Genomic DNA, 17,471 nt, shown 5'->3' on the forward strand with positions numbered 1-17,471 from the left:
TTTAAACTAATAATTTATCTATATATTGTTTATTAGGCCAACAATAGCTTTAAGAAATAATTATTAACTGTCTATTTTATAAATACTTTTAATAACGTCTCTCAAACTATAAATAACAAATCTGGTATAATGTCATAGACGCAAATTGGCTACTTTTTATTTTTTTCCAGAGCTTTTAGCAAGTAGTGATTTGATTTTTGGAGATTCCCTTGGAGTTAGTGGATTTATCCAAATCCGTAACTAAGTATATAATTTTATAAAATTAAAATTTATTTTATAAAAAGAATTAAAGGCATATTAGAAAATGTTGTTTCGCTCAAAAAAAGTTTTGAGATTATTAAATTAAATTTTTACCAAATCTCAGAAGATTCTTTGAATTTAGATCCTGCTATCAATAGTTCTACTGCCCTGTCTACTCTTCTGCTATCAGTATTTATATTTTTTAAGTAAAGTAGAGCCAAATTTTGCATAGATTTAAGGTGATAAAAATCTGTCTTTAAGATTTCTTCGTATTTTTGCATAGCTATTTCATCTTGTTCCTTTTTTTCAGACAGAAGTGCAAGCTTTTATTTATTTTAATAATTTTTTAATTGGAATTTTACATTTCAGCAGTTCTTAGTATTTTGATATAATATTTAGCAAAAATGCTATCATATTTTTGAAAAAGTTACTGATAAAAAAATTCAAAGCAAAATTTCATAGAAAATATTTAAAAAAGCTGATTGATTGATAATTGTGAAATTTTTTTTGCTTTTAATAAAAGAAATTGGGATTTGTTTAGATTATTAAGATATTAATAAGTATGTTTGTTATTAAAAAGATGAAAATAAATATGTACATAATATTCTGACTCAATCAGATTTTTTTTATTTCCATCATTCAAGAGTGCTGTCATATCTTCAATGCAATCGTAGTACTCAAGATGGAACAGTATGTCTATAAAGTAATTTAGTGTCTATATCATTTAAAATTATTTAAATATAAATTTTTTGTATGATTTACTAGACCAAGCCCAGTCAATTTACAATTAAAATGTTAAAAAAATAATAAACTCATCAAGTTAGTTAGCTTAACTTACAAGGATGATGGTTGATAGCATGGTTTTAAGTAATAATATATAATTCTAAATATTTTTGCTTCATATCAATTTGTCAAAAATTAGTTTATGAGTGAGTTATTTTTAAGTAGTTCTGAAAATTAAAGCATGAATGAGTTAGAGATTTAAATGACGAATTTTGTTTTTAAATTTTTATTTGATTTCTTTCTTAGTTTTTTATCTTAAAATAAAGGTAATAATTTTAATTAAAATTTTGAGAAAAACACTGGCAAAAGCTATTATCAACATTTATCCAATATAAAATAAATGAATAATAAGGTAGAATAAATAAATAAATCAATGAATTGTGATTTTTTAAATTTTTGCCTTTTGTATGTATTCTTACTACATATATTACTAGTAATTTTTTTCATTTAAAAAACTTCTGACAATAAATTAGTAGATAGTGAAAAAATAACAAAGAAAGGGCTTGAAAGAATTAAAAAAGCATCTTATAATAAAATTACATTTTTATAATCTAAGTAAACTCTTGGAGGGATTTCTTAAGAATGCTAGTCTTTTAGTGGTATCAAATTCTTTTCTAAAATAAAAAAAATGGTTTTGATTCCTATATATTTAAGGCTTTGATTAGCTTTATGCACATAAAAATTATAATTATTAATTGAATTCTGGAAACTAACTTGATTGGTTTGGATCATTTCCATTATTTTTCTTTTTTCTAACGAGGTTTTTTTTACATTATTTGACACATTCAAACAATTTGGTATTTACTTGTTAATTTAAAACATAATAAAATAATTTACTGCAAAATTCAGGATCAAATTCCTTGGATAATTCTTTTTTTAATATAACTTAGCAAGCATTCACCATATACAGTATAATTTGTTTAAATTGTTTACTTTTCTAAGATTCCTATATAGCCAAAAAAAATAAGTAAATTAATTAATCTGCCATTCATTCAATATATTTTTAACATTATTACCATAAATAATGTTTAATTAATTAATTTAGAAAAGAAAAAAATTTTTTTGTTTTAAGTTTCAAAATGTAAATTTACAAGAAATATTTAAATTTATCAGATTTAGAGAAATCTCTCTCTATTTGCCTATCCTTAAATTTTTTAAAATTAAAAAAATAGATTACAGATTTTAAAAAGTCTTTTATCCCTGAGCCAAAGTGATGAGAAACTTTATAATCAGGTAAATTTTCTTCTGCAATCAGTAATTTCTCTGCTTCAATAAATGCCATCAGGATGTATAGGATGGGTTCGTTTTAGTTTTCTTTTAGTAGACTTGAAATTAAAAGCTAACATTTCTTGAGTTCTCCTTTAGCAGAGTAAATAAGAGCTAGCAGAATGAATGCGTAATGTGAGCTTTTATTAAGAGCGCATGATTGTAAAGCATACTCAAGAGCTTTGTCCATATTCAAGCTGTGTGCATAAGCCTTTGCAAGTGCTTGGCAAACTAAATAGTTTTTATTATTCTTGCTGTAACTCTTTTCTAAATACTCAATTGCTTTAGAAAGATAAACATTCTTATCTTGCTCATATTGAGCATTTCTAAATATATTGTAATAGCTAAATCCAACATTTGCAAGCAGAGTTTCTTACAAAAATATTTTCCTCGAATTTTCTGTGTTAGATTCTAAAAAGTTATTCAAGTTAAGCTTCGCCAAAGATAAGCCTTCCTGTTTTTAAATTTAAAAAGTGTGAAAATGTAAAATTTTTAGCTATTTGTAGGAGTAATCAAAACTCAAATCTAATTAATTTTCAGCTTATCTAATTAATAAAAAAACCTAAATCTATAATTCATCAAATATTTTTTTAAACATTCTTTTAATCTGTAAGTAAATGGTGTTTAAAATTAAAAAATATGTTTATTTCAACTTTTTTTAATAATTTTCCATTAAAATATATGAAAATTTTATAAATACCTCATTTTTGCCAAGATTAAGCCCAGTAAAAATTGAAGATAAAGACAATAGTAAAGGGAAAGCATAATGAGAAGGTAATTGATCAGATTAAGTTAAGCTTTATATCAACTGATATAATTTAGAATACTCTTCTCTGAGGTATAGTTAAACACTCATTTTCATACCTAAAATATTGTCATCGAAAGGTGAGCTCATCATAAACTCCATGAAGTTAAATGCAAAATCTTCTCTTTTTATTTTTAAGCTCAGTAGATTTACAAGGGAAGGAACCTTTTTTTTTAAAAAAAATTAGCTTGTAACTTATTTTTATCTTAAATCTAAGACAGAATAAGCTAATATTAAATTTATTTTTCATAGGATATTTTTAAAATATTATGTCCATATATTTTGCAAATTAAAAAATTCCCTACCAGAATCTACATTTTTTTGATTTATATTAATGTTAAATAAGTATTTATAGTAAAGTTATTAAAAATCCATTTATTTCTGCAGTTAATTAATTTATAGCGATTAAATAAATATCTATTATAATTTTTACTTTAATTATTGAATATTTTATGAAATTTATTGTTTTTATATTTTTCCAATTTAAATTGTGTTTTACCTAAAAATAAATAATATTTGTAAATAATATAGAATATAAATTTTAGCAAAATAGAATTTAAATGTCTATTATTTCTTTCTATGCTCTAAAATTTTTAATATTTGAAATAGTAATTAGCAAATTAAAATTTAAACAAAAATATTCCAAAGCAAATTTTGAAAGTTTGAAAATTGTTTTAAGTTCAAAAATGTATCTCAATTTCTCTAAAAAATAAGTATAGTTAAAATAGAAATTTGACAATCTTTAAAATATCATCATAAATACTATCAGCTGAGGAAATGAGGGAATATTTTTTTTATTTCTATTTAAAAATAAATAGACATATTGTAAGTATTTTCTTTAGTAAATTTGGCACATGTAAATTTGATCCAAAAAAAAATCAGTAAATAAAAGTAGATAGAGAATTGTCTGTTCTTTCATGTTTTACTAAAATTAGGTAATTATTTATGACTTTGTTCTGATTTAATGTACCAAGTTTAACAAAAATGTTATTATCAATTAAAATTTAATATAATTAATAATATTTATGAGAATAATTTCCCAAAAGTATAATATTGCACACCAAATAAAGTATAATTAATTAATAAATTACACGATAGGAAAGGATGCTTCTCATTGTCTTTTTTATTTTATTTCTAATTTAGGTGTAGTTTATGCAGGTGAATAGATATAATGAATCATACACCTCGCTAGGAATATTTGATATTTCTCTGTAGTTAAGAAGCTATTTGTTACTGCTTTATTTTTTAGAGGGATCAGCATTTTTATTCATATACTTCTCTACTTTTTTATCAATCTATATTTAAATAAATCCAAGACAAGTAAGTAGAATATGGTCCCAAGAACTAATTTTTAGGTGAATTTAAAAGTATTAAAATAAGCCTGTGTTTATTTCATTTTAAATAATCTTTTAAAGAGAATCTTGTTCTAATTCAGTAGATCCTTAAAGAGGAAGTATGTTCTTACAAATATTGTATAGAAGAGTTACAACCATATCTATTCCATATAAATTACGATAATCCTTCTAAAAGAACTACAAAACTCTAATCACAGATTCAATATTTGAGATATTGCTAATTTTGTTTTGTACTTAAATCAGTTTGTTTATGCATATTAAAATTAAATTTTTATCTACTTTTTCAAATCCCTTTTTAAATATTAAAAATAATTTATTTATTTTTATATTAAAAATGAATTCAACAAATTATTTTTTTATGAATAAACTCATTATTTATATTATTGTTATTCAATGAATATACATTCATTCTGTTTTATACACTCTATGATTATATATTCTATTTTAAATATTCTATGATTATATATTATATTTTAAAAATTCTATGATTATACTTATCCCTATTATTTTAATGATACTATCTATAAAAACTATTAAATTATTCTTTAAATTTGTAGAAAAAATGGCTAAATAAAATTTTTTTGTCAAAAGAAGCTATTTTGGATACAATTTTATTTCTTGGCTCATAAATAAAGAAAATATTTTTTAAAATATCATTTTAGCATAAGAATTTTATTACTTTAAATGTCTAATAAAAAGATTTTTAGTGGATATTATAGATTTCTGCAAAGAAATCTAACCAGTCAATTATCTCCTAGAAGTAATCTTATGTTTCAATTTAGAAATCAGGGTTCAAAATGCGTTTTAAATAAATTTCTTAAAAGTTTTTAACTCTGAAAGGGGTTTGCTCGATCGATGTTAGCAATTCTCTTTTCATTAAATTCTTTATTGAAGGCAATTTGTACAAAGAATTCTAAATGTTTAAATCAATATCATTTTTTTCAAATTTAAACATATATTAGCATAAGTATATCTTGAAGCAAAGTCCATCCTTAAATAGTTAATTATTAAAAGTTAAATGATCAATTTATTCTGTTTTTAAAATAATATTTGCTACTATTTTACCATTTAAACCAAAGATTCATTATTATATTTTAGTAGGTGCTGATCAATTTATTGGAAAAGATTTCTTATTTATTCCTCACTGATTTTTGATATATTTAAATCTGTTAGACATGAGCTTTCGAATTCTAGATACTTGAGATAATCTCTATTTTTTAAACACAAATAATATAACAAGAAATTATTTTATTTGAATTTTATTTTGATTTGTGCTATTAAATTTATATTACTTAATTGGTTCACTTTAATCTTGCTATTGCAGCTTTTAAATTAATTCTTTTATTTTTTAGTTATTTCTAGTGTATCTACTATAATCCAAATCCGCTAATGTCATTTTCAGCCTATTTATTATGCTTTGTATTGCTTTTGATGCCTTATTTAAAGAGTATTTTGTTATAAATTATAAAATTTATCTTAATACTTTAGTGTTTTTTTTGATATGATTAATACTACTTAATACTTTTAATAATAATTAAATCAAAAAGATTTACAACAAATACACTTGATTAGATATTAATGATAATTAAAGTTAAATCAAATTATAAAATTTAAACTGAATTAAAAGATAGATTTATTTAAAAATACTTTGTTTAATATATAAATATTATAAATAAATAATTATAAATATTTTAAGTAACAATTTATATTTCTAGTTTAATTTAAGTTTGTTTAAATGATAGATTAAGTTATAAAATTTATCAGGTTTTGTAAATAAATGTAAAACATATATTTATAATAAATACATATCTAACTCCCTAACATAATCACTCAAGTATTCTTTGCTATTTTTTTTTTATTTATACTATTAAAATATCTTTAGGTCTATTTATAGCAGTAGAAATATTGACTATTTAATTTTTATAAATATTACATGTTACTTAAAGTTTAATAAAAAATTATTTCATCTAAATTATATTTTTTAAATTAATAAATTTAATAGAAACTTGTAATTTCTTAACATATAAATTAGATCTTATAAAGACATATGCCAAAAATTTTCAAATTGTTGAAGTTCAAATTACAAAATTTAAGCTAAATATTTCAAAACTTTTTTCATGCAGCCTCTTTTTTTCGCAAACTTTTAATTACGAGAACAAAAGTTTTAAAGAATTAATTATAATTTAAGAAAAGTTAAAAAAAAATAAAATAAATAAAATTTTTATTAAAACGATAAAAAAAATTTACTCTTAATTTTAAATATTTATAAAGAGAATAATAATTAATATGAGTAAAAAAATTGAATAAATATATTTTATAAATTGATTTTCAACTGTTAAAGAATTATTTTTAAAATAGAAAAAATCTACATTATAATCTTAATAAAAATATCTAATGTAAAATTTAATTTAATATTACTTAATAATAAAATACTGAGTCAAGTCACTTAATTGTCAAGCAAACAAAGAGAGTACGTACAATATTGTTTTATAATAATTAAATATTATTATTATTTTAATAATAGAAAAAAATATAACATATAATTAATTGAAGTAAAATATCTCAAAATTTATTTTGTGATTTTATATTATTAGTTTAAGTACTCTCTATTTATCAAAATGAAAATATTATTTGCTTTGCTTTAGTATATTTTTTTAATAATTAATATTCTTTTATTTATGATTTACTCCTCTATGATTTAAGGCTTTTGTTACTATTATTAAATTAGTCATTTTACTTAAAATATTTATCTAAAAAATGCACAGAAACTAGTTTTTGAATTTACACTTTTTATCTTAACAGCAAAAAAAAATAACTAAATAGATAATAATCTTTTTTTCTTACTTTTAGGAATACTAATGTGTGATTATCAGCTTACTAAAATTAAAAGAATACTTTTATTTTTGAATGGATTATTGATTTAGATGTAATAATGATTGGTTCTTTCGATAAGTTAATAAGCAATTTTAACACTATATTATTAAGTTTTTATCTAAAATTCACAAGTACTTTTTAAATAATTATAAACAATATAATTAGCAATTTTGTAATTATTAAAACAAGTTTTTAATTGCTGATTTGTTAGGATGAATGACAATTAAGGCTAGGTCATATTAGATTAGCATTCAGGATTTTTAATTAATACTAAGCTCAAGCCAAAGATCTAACACTTGAAACAGCAGAGCAGCCAAGAAGTAGACGATAATTTTAATAAAACTCTTAGCAGATCAAAATATTTTCAAAATACATTTTAACAGCCATCTTTAGCAGAAATTTTTAAGAAGGCTAATTTGTTAGACAAGTCTACAAGGGTTATTAAGGAATTTTAGTATTAAGATAGAAGTAAATCCACTATAAATAAAAATAATATTGCTGATGTAGTAAAAAAATTTAGCTTTAACAATTGTTTGCTTTTTAAGCCAGCTGAAAAGCCATAACAATTAACTAAAGAAAAAAGGAGCATTTAAGTTATCAAAAACAATTTTGAGAAAAGAGAGAAAATAAGAGCTCAATCAGCTCACTAAAAGAAATTGTCTTAAAAAAGTAAAGATGTTATGAGTGTTTCAAAAAGGAAAGACTTGAATCAGAGTTAATTTAATGAATTTAAAAGCCATGATAGGTCATACATTTTAGATAATGAAAATTATGGAGATGATATGCTTAATGAAAATTCTGAATACCTTATGTTTCCAATATATACAGAACCTGATTAATATTAAACTTTTGCTTTTAATGATGAGATAAATTAAATTTAGTAAAACAATACATTATCAGTTTAGGGTAGATCAAAATAAGCCAATTAAGTATTTTAGCGTTATAATTCATCTCACAGCAATTCTAGATCTCCTATTAGTAATTAAAATGCATCAAAAATGTAATAGAAATAATAAGTTTAAGGAATAATAGATAAAACTTTTCACTTGCCTGAAAATGAAGAACAATTAAGATATAGTTAAACTTCAAGTCCTTATTTCGAATAAATGAATAGCTCTCAAAATCAATTTAGGAATAATTAAGATATTAAATAAAACAAATAAAAAATTTAAGACTAGCAATAAAATGAAAATGATCAATTCTAAAATACAGTAAATTAATAACATATATTAAATTAAAATAGCTAAATAAATCAAATTCAGGATTAAGGATACATGAATTTGCAAACTTTAGGTGGATATCATGACTAAAACCAAAACCAAATTGATATTGGTCTCAGAAATGATAATTAGTTTATTTTTGATAATAAAAATGAATATAATAGCAATAATGATAAAAAAAATAATTTACTTGACTTTTACTAAGAGAATAAGACTACACCTTTTCATCATAATAATCCAAATTCACATCTCTTGAACAATTCATAAGGCTTAGAAGGCTAATTTCTTAACTAAAAAGATTAATTATAGTGGAGCATAAAGCAATAATAAAAGAATATAAGTAAAATAAAGCATTATAGTGCAGCACCTATAATAAAATAATAGATATTAGATGAAAATTAGTATCAAATGATATTATAGACAAAATAAAATTATATAAAAAACTATTCTCAGTCTATTAGTGGAGTGTAAAGTAAAGGAAAATCTCCTTGCAATATCAATAATTAAGCTTAGACATAAAATATTAATGCATAAAGCTTAAACGCACATGCAAATCAAGTGACTCTTGGCAGCTAGTTAATCGAGAATTCCACAGAATTAAATTAAGAAAAGTAGGCTAACAATGATTTAATTAATAATTCAGTTAGAATAGATGACTTAAATTTGCATCAGATAGATTGGGGAAAAATTATGAAAAAGGAAAAACCCATTCACTCCAATAACCAACTTTTATAAAAGAATTAAAGATAAGTCCTTAGGAATATCAATAATTAAAAATTCAAATTTATCAGAAATGCATCTATGCTAGCACAACAATAAAGTCGATAGTTAAACAATCATAATTAAGCAAGTTCAAATAATCTCTTTGAGTTAAGCAGTTTATCTCATAATGTAAATTATGCTTAGTCTATATATTTTTTCTAAACTGAGTCTGGTTTTAGACCTCAAACAACTTCAGCAGTTCAGAGATAAAGACCCACAACACCTTAAACTCTTAATAATAATTCTATATCCGCTGTAAATCAAACATAAAAATAAAAAAGTAATCACTAATCCTTGAATTTGTAAGAAAAAAACAGTAGATATCACTCAGTAAAATCAACAAATCCTATATAAGATTTCATATAAAAATAAACTGAAGAAGATTGCTAAGAATTAGATATACTCAAAAATCCTTCATATTTACAAGATCCTAATACAGTAAAAGATGCAATCAATTCAAGCTATAATCAATCATTCTATCTGCAAAAAACTGATTGCTCTATTAATGAGGGAAGGTTAAAAACTCATCAAACTAATCAATCAGCAACACCTAGCAAATATTAAAAAATGTAAAGAAATTTCAACAGTTAGAATTCAGTAACAGTGAGACCTAGCACAGTTTCATAAAAGCGTCAAAAGTTAAAATAAACACATCAAAATATTGAATAGTCTATTAATAGCCTATTTAGAGAATTGGGGATTAGAAACAACTAGCAGCCATCTCCATTAAGAATAAACACATTTTAATGAAAATAATAATAAAATTTAAAACAATTCTTTTAGTATTTCAAATATTTAATGAAATTAAATTTAATTAATCTAATAAAATTATAAAAATTTTCTTTATTTTGTAAAATATTTTACCTTATTTCATAATTTTATATTTTATAAAAAAACAATCTATTTTATTTATAAATTTATAATAAACCATCTAAAATAAATATAAACTCAAACTTAATTTTCAAATAATATATTGTATTCAAGTGCATTTAAATTAAAAATATTGTTCTTTTTATATTGAAAGTATTATTTTATTGTTAAAAATTAATCATTAATTGTAATTCAATTTCATTATTGAAAATATATTGATATATTCAGTTGTAAAATATATATCCCTTCCCATAATTTTTAATTTTTATCTTTCAATTTAGTCACTGGAATGATAACAAGTATAAGAGAGCACTAAGTAAGAATATATTTAATAGATATATCATTTATTATTGATTATACCAGAAATATATTTTGAATTGAATTAAGTGTATTAATGTAATAATTATATGAATATTTATTTGGCAAAATCAAACTTTGAAATTTCAAATTGAATAATCCAAAAAAAAATAATGATTATTAAAAAATACAAGATTTAAAATAAATATAATTTAATTACTATTATTTTTATAATTATCTGAAGTATTTTTCTTAAAATAAATTAAATTCCTAATTTATGTTGGTAATACAAATTATTTATTTTATAGATATCTGCTTTTAATACAAATAAACATTTAAGTAAAAAAGAAAAATCAAAATTAAAACTTAATCACATAAAATATATTTAAAAAATGAAATAATTTTTGATAAAAAATATGATTGGAGAATAATTTGAGAACTAAAACTGTATTTTTTTTTTATTAGAATTTTCATATAATTTAATATAAATATATTTGGATACAAAAATTTTATAAAAATACAAGAGGGTTAGTTTGATTGATAGAAAAATTAGTCTTCAATAAAAATTTATAAAAGTGTAATTAGTAATTTTATACTTTTTACTTAATGTTTTTAATAAAATCATCTTGATACTTATGTAAAGAAAAAAAATAAAATTTAATATGAGAAAATTGTTTTAAATAAACTAAATGATTGATAATATTTGTAATTGTGATAAGGTTTAGAGCTTTTTGATAGAAAAAAATTATTTGATGTTAAAAATTTGAAAAAAAAAATCAATTAGTTAGATGTAAGAATATAAGTTAGAGTACTTAGTGTAAATATATATTATTTATTATACATACAAACTTGGATAGTATCTAATAAAGTTAATTAGTTATTGAGTAGAATATTTATTTTTTTATTGGTGTAATTGGATAAATTTTATTTAAAATCAAATTGATTAGAACATTAATTTAATATAATATCATTTATTAGAAATTTCTTAATGTTACATAGTTTAGAAATTTAGATTATATTTTTTAAGAGCATCTGTCACTTTCAGAGGCGAATTCTATGATTATACCATATTACTTATACAATGTTAGAAAAGTGAGGTGTTCATCTACTTTCTTATTTGTGACTCATTTATATTTGAATTTTTAGAGATTGTTGTTGGTGTATTATTTTCTTGTGGGATATCCTCTTCTATTGTGTTTAAGTCAGATTCAATCACACTTAAGTTAATATTTTTGGAAGGAAGGTTATTATTATACTGGTGAGATATATGTGAAGGTTTAATGTTAGAGGCAGACTAATTATACAGATTTATGTTTTATCTGTGAGAATCATAAGAGGATGAGCCATCCATCTCAAACTTCTATGGTGAGGATAATTCTGATCCGCCATTTCCTTGATTTTATTTTTTACTATTACCAGAACTTACATGGTACTAGGAATTGAAGGAAGCTTAAAGCTACTACTATTATTGATAGTTGCAAAAATAGCTTTTTTGCTGAGTTTAATAATTATTTTGCTCTGGCTAATTCTTATTTTTATAAGCCTCTTCTTAAATATTGTTATCGTATGTTTGCAGTCTCCTAAAAAATAAAGAAGGTTTGTTATTACTGACTGTTGTCTATTAGTGCTTAGGACTTTTATTGCTTATGTTTGGGATATTTTAATTATTGCTGCTATTCGATATAGAAGATAATTATCTTTTTAGAGCAAATTTATTTTTCATTTGTGCCTACATAATGCTTGAAGGGGAATTAGACCTTTGTCTATTAATCAACCCATTATTATTCCTAGGTTAGTATGAAGTATGATTATTATAATTATTTACTGCTAAAAAATTATTTTGGTAATTGCTTTTATGTGAAGAAGAGTAATTCTATCCTTACTAAAATTCATTCATATATCTACTAAAATCTAAGCCAGACTCATTTAAATTAGGAGTTAATATAAACGGATTACTATTTGGATAAAAACCATTAAAATTACGCCTTATAGGAGTATTTACATTGTTAAGGTTAACTAAGTTGTTTAAATTGTTAAATGGCATGTAACTTTAATTGAAAGAGTTGTTATTACTGTTGCTAGGATTGTTAAAGTGGTTTGATAATGAATTCTAAGCACTACCATTTTTAGGAGAAACAGGACCTGCAGTTCTTGCTCTCCTGTTTTTTCTCACTCCATCTAATTACTCTGGATATAGAAAATCTCTTATCGTATTATCACCATCGAAAAACTATCTAAATTAACTAAAATTATTTGAAATATCATGATTGTTTTCTTCATTATTTTAGTCTACATATGCGTTTTAGAAATCAAAGCACTTCTTCATTCTTGAATCAAGCATATCTACTAATTTAATATCAATAGCAGATTTCGTTTATTTGTTTTTGATGAATTCAAAGGCTTCCATAGCATGTAGAGCTTTTTCAACTGGAGTAGAGTGAGAATTTAGCTAAATCCATTGTTGATGAAAAGCATTTTAATTTTTTTGAACTTTATTTTAAATAGTTGTAGTAGATTTCTTTAACTTATCTTTGTTATTTAAACTTTACGATCTATGTCTCTCTTTTTTGTTTTAATTATTAGAAAATAATCCTAAGCATGTTGTAATTATTTTATTTCTTTTAGGAGGAGATAAACTTTTTTGAGTTTCATTTAGACCTGTTTATCTGAGATCATTACCTTAATTGTTATTTGAATCAGTTTTGTTGTTATTATTGTTGTTGTTGTTGTTGTTATTGCCACCGCTTGAGTTGCTTTTCCTTTATTGATTTGGTTGCTATTTATTTTCTAAATTTAGTTGAGATACTGGAGTATTATTTGGATTGTTTGGAGTTTATACAGGATTAGTAGGTGAAACATTTTTAGACTACTCATTTGATTTTTTTGATTATGTTCTATTTAATGGAGAGTTATTAGGTTAGTCTGACTAAACATCTAATGATATCATAGGCTTAGGGAGATAATCGAAAAGCTTAAGTTAATGTTCATCAAGGAGTAGAATTTTAAGTTTTTCCAACTCTACTAATTTTTGCATAATATAAACCGCATTTAATCTTTCCTTGACTTTTCTCCAGCAGTATTTCATTTACTCTCTTTTTTGACGAGCTTTACCAAACCAAAACAAGTTCTAAATATAATCGAAAAACCCCCATTTTAATGGTTTATTTTCAGGTTAAATATATTAATTACCCTTTTTGTTGAGTTTATTCTTTATAGTTTCGATTTGCTCAGCATCAGCTTAATCATTATTCAATAACAGTCTAACTTTATGCATGAACTTACTGATAAGCTGGGTGTTTTTGGGAATTGCATTTCTTCTTTTATATGAAGGATTTCTTTTTTGGTTATCTTCTTTGTCACCTTATTCTTGTTGATCATTATCGGGGTTTTCTTCATCTTTATTGATTTAATTCTATCTTTATGATTATTAAATTCTCTTAACTTATTTTTCTAACTAGTTACTTTTACTTTCCTAAGATTCTTCAAGATCTTTAAGGATTTGTAAATCAATATTTAATGATCCTTTCTTTGGTTGATCATTTTCTTTTGATTCTGAACTTTATTTTTCATCTGATTATTTTTCCTCAGTAATTCCATTATTAAACAGAAATTCTTGATCGTTATTAGCTGGGTTTTATAATAATTAAAGAGGAATCAAGGTTTCTGTATGCTAAAGAATATTTGTAGTTAAGTTATTGTTTGTTATTTATTCTTTATTATTAGAAGAAAACTTAGCAGTAATAAGAGGAATTTAGCTTTCGCTTTTATTGATTGCTAATAAATTTTTATTATTTTCTATTGATAGCTTTCTTTTGATTTATTCGTCTGATCCTAGATGAATATTTTAACGTTTATCATTTATAAAATCCCCATTTTATAATATTTGTTATTTTGGAGATTTATTAATTTATTTTTCAAAGTTTTATTTCTTATCAACTTCTTTAACATTGCTATTTTAATCATTGCTTAACTTATTAGTGTATATTTAATGAGGTTGGTGACCTTCAATAATTTCATCCACATCTTCATCTGAATCGTTTTCTGAATTTTACTTCATTTTTTCTTCATTTGGATCTTCAAAATTAAAAATTTAATTGAGAAGATTCATATAAAAATCTAACTTTGTAAGCTTCTTACTAAGAAAGATAAAAACTAAACTAAATATTTTGATGATACCACCAACTGAAGAAAGAAAATCTTAAAGTTTCAAGTAGGTTCTATAATTTATGATTTGTTTGCGATCCATTTAAATTTCAATTGAAAAAACTGTATTTTTTTAAAAATCTTTCAAGTATTGAGTGAATTATTCAAATTCTCCTTAAAAACAAGGAACTAGGTAGGTTTCTGTATGATAATCTGTGAGGACATTCCCATAATCAGTGTTGAGAACCATTTTTTTCAAATTAATGGGTAATCTTTTTTAAGATCCTTGCTCGAAACTGAAAATTCTTTTTTGTAAATAATTAATGTTAGGATTGTTATACATAGAGACATCTAAAGCCAAATCTGTGTAGTAAATTTCCACTATTCCTCTTTAAATTGAGCTGTTCGATATCAAGTTAATTAGCAAATCAAATTTAGCAACACCCTAATCCTTTTTAAATAAAATAAAAATATAGGAAAGTTTTAAATCAGATAGACAACTAATCAATTAATTAAATTTAAATATAATGATCAGTTACTTCAATTTAAATAAAATAGTTATTTTTAGGATATTTTATCTATTCATGATAGATATCTATCCTTAATTAATTATAAATAGAAAAGATCATTTTCCTTATTTTATCATATTTTTAAAAAATTTAAATGTATATTAGAGTAAAACAGGGCGAAAATACATTTCTAAATTTATTTTTTACAAAAAATCTACTTATTTTTATGTTTTTTATCACATTAAAATGATAGATATATAGTATTATGAGTTTTTTTTAGATGGAATACTACAAATTAGCATCATAAAAATGATAAACAAATGATTGAAAATTAATAATAAGCTTTAAATATTAACAAATTAGTTAGATAGGTTCTATATAATTCTATTTGGATTTATAAAATAAAAATTGCGGAAAATTAATTAAATAGATAAATAATATTTGATATGTTTTTTGATTTAATTATTGATGGATAGAGATAGATAAATTAAGAAGATCATTTAGATTAATTCTTTTAATAAAATTTTACACTGGATGATCCAGCTAAGTAGAATAATATAATGCATTTATAGTAATAGATTCATAATACGTTGATTCATTTAGTTCTCAAGTTAGATCTATCAAACATCTTATTTAGAAAATTAATTCAAATAAATCAATCCTAAGAGTTTTTTTACATTTTTAGGTACCATTAACCAATTTTAAAAATATTGTAGGATTCTGAATTTAATCATCTTTTTTATTTGTATTTTGCAAAATATTTAGCGTTAATACTTAAAATGAATGGACATTTGCTTCAAAAAAAATAAATGGATTTGTATTATTAAATTATTGATTGATTTATATATTAATTGGTGTAATTTCGAATAGAGATAATATAATAAGTATTAGTTAGTTCTATTAGAAATTTACTAACTAATTTCAAAATAATTTAAAATATGCAATTTTTTGTAGTTTGAATTAAGTGTAACAAAAGAGTTGTCAAATCAAATAAAGATATTTCAAATTTACATCATTAAGTTAGCCATCTTAGATTCGGTAGCATAGGAGTTCTGAAAAATCAAATTCCTCATAGTTAGTTACAGAAGACAAAATAGAGTATTCTAAACAGGAAATCCTATCCAATTTAATATGTTTCATGTACTTTTATTCATTCATCTAATTAGCTTCCTTTTAATTTTCAATTTCGATGCTATAAATCAAAGCACTTACTTCTATTTAATTGTTATAAACAACCTGCTATTAATAATCTAAAATTCTAATTGCTAACATGAATTTATCTGATTGCTGACTTTAAAAAAACTAATTGATAAAAAAATCTTCCAAGTAATCTTCTTCCATTTTAATGTTAGGAGAACCTTTATTAACAATCTCTTAACCAAAATAATAGATGGCCAAGAATGAAAATAGGACTAATAGTACAGTAAGACATCCTCCAAATTTAGTTTTATGAGTTTTTTCTTTGTAGTAGGAGAGCTCTATCCTATTTCCAAACATGTCTATCTTTCGCAAATAATTGAGATGTTCCTTCATTTGATGTAAAAATGAATGAATGAATAATATTTATTTGATTTTATTTATATATATTTCCTTTCTTCTTAATTTTTTTGTTTACAATTTGCTTTTCTTTGAATGTACTAAAAGTAATTAATTTAAGTAAAATTAATAATAATTTAAGTAAAACATCATGTTACTATTTAAGGAAATCTCTAAGTCCATTTAAAAATTTTATTAACATTACTTGGTTTTTTAGTTGTTACTATTCTTAAAGATAAAAAATCCCTTTTTTTGGATATTTTGTTATTTAATTAGCAACATAATTTTAAATTCTCAATATACAAAATTTTTACTAACAAACTAAATAAAATACAATCACACTAGTTTATCATTTCAGAATGTATCAATTAGCTTATTATAAATAATAACCAATAAAGCAAAAATATTTAGCATAATTTTTACCCATTAAATACTCCAAAAGTAATTGTAAAAATTAATTTGTTGGTACTGTAAAAAGAAGATATTATTCGCTCAAATTTAATTAAATCTAGTATCTTGCATATTTATATTCACAAAATAAATTTAAGTTGGAACTTTGAATAATTTTTAGAAATTTATTTTTAAATAAAAATATTTGTTTACATTTTGTGAATATGCATTAACCTGAAAACACTGAAAAAATTAATAATATCTGATATCATGTTATTTTATTTTTACTAGAAAAACAAATTCATTAAATTTTTTCTATGAAACAAAATAAATTTTACTTAATTTATTAAAATGTAAAATTAATTAAAATTTAGATAAATTAGAAAATAGAATCCAGCAAAATAATATTGAGTCTATTTAT

The 17,471-nt window shown here is 22.2% G+C and overlaps 3 protein-coding genes across 3 annotated transcripts; 1 reads left to right on the forward strand and 2 right to left on the reverse strand. All coding sequences in view use genetic code 6, as the record gives it.

Annotated features, from left to right (window-relative positions):
• Nucleotides 1-101: 101 nt before the first annotated feature.
• TTHERM_01013220 (hypothetical protein) lies at nucleotides 102-5,845 on the reverse strand (the record flags this gene model as incomplete). The annotated part of the gene is made up of 11 exons (XM_971488.3): nucleotides 102-240; nucleotides 355-563; nucleotides 839-955; nucleotides 1,564-1,637; nucleotides 1,861-1,969; nucleotides 2,201-2,743; nucleotides 2,990-3,259; nucleotides 4,186-4,740; nucleotides 5,129-5,440; nucleotides 5,515-5,659; nucleotides 5,742-5,845. The coding sequence occupies 11 exons, from the start codon at nucleotides 5,843-5,845 to the stop codon at nucleotides 102-104; spliced, it is 2,577 nt and encodes an 858-aa protein (XP_976581.3).
• A 1,690-nt stretch (nucleotides 5,846-7,535) lies between these two features.
• TTHERM_01013230 (hypothetical protein) lies at nucleotides 7,536-10,055 on the forward strand (the record flags this gene model as incomplete). The annotated part of the gene is made up of 1 exon (XM_971489.1): nucleotides 7,536-10,055. The coding sequence occupies one exon, from the start codon at nucleotides 7,536-7,538 to the stop codon at nucleotides 10,053-10,055; it is 2,520 nt and encodes an 839-aa protein (XP_976582.1).
• A 1,384-nt stretch (nucleotides 10,056-11,439) lies between these two features.
• On the reverse strand, nucleotides 11,440-16,762 carry TTHERM_01013240 (transmembrane protein, putative; the record flags this gene model as incomplete). Its single annotated transcript, XM_971490.2, has 2 exons — nucleotides 16,136-16,762; nucleotides 11,440-15,066 (listed from the first exon to the last, which is right to left on the reverse strand). The coding sequence occupies exons 1-2, from the start codon at nucleotides 16,655-16,657 to the stop codon at nucleotides 11,440-11,442; spliced, it is 4,149 nt and encodes a 1,382-aa protein (XP_976583.2). The 5' UTR covers nucleotides 16,658-16,762.
• Between the last annotated feature and the right edge of the window lie 709 nt (nucleotides 16,763-17,471).

The sequence above is a fragment of the Tetrahymena thermophila genome, assembly GCF_000189635.1.
Source record: "Tetrahymena thermophila SB210 genomic scaffold scf_8254824, whole genome shotgun sequence".
NCBI classification, from domain to species: Eukaryota; Ciliophora; class Oligohymenophorea; order Hymenostomatida; family Tetrahymenidae; genus Tetrahymena; species Tetrahymena thermophila.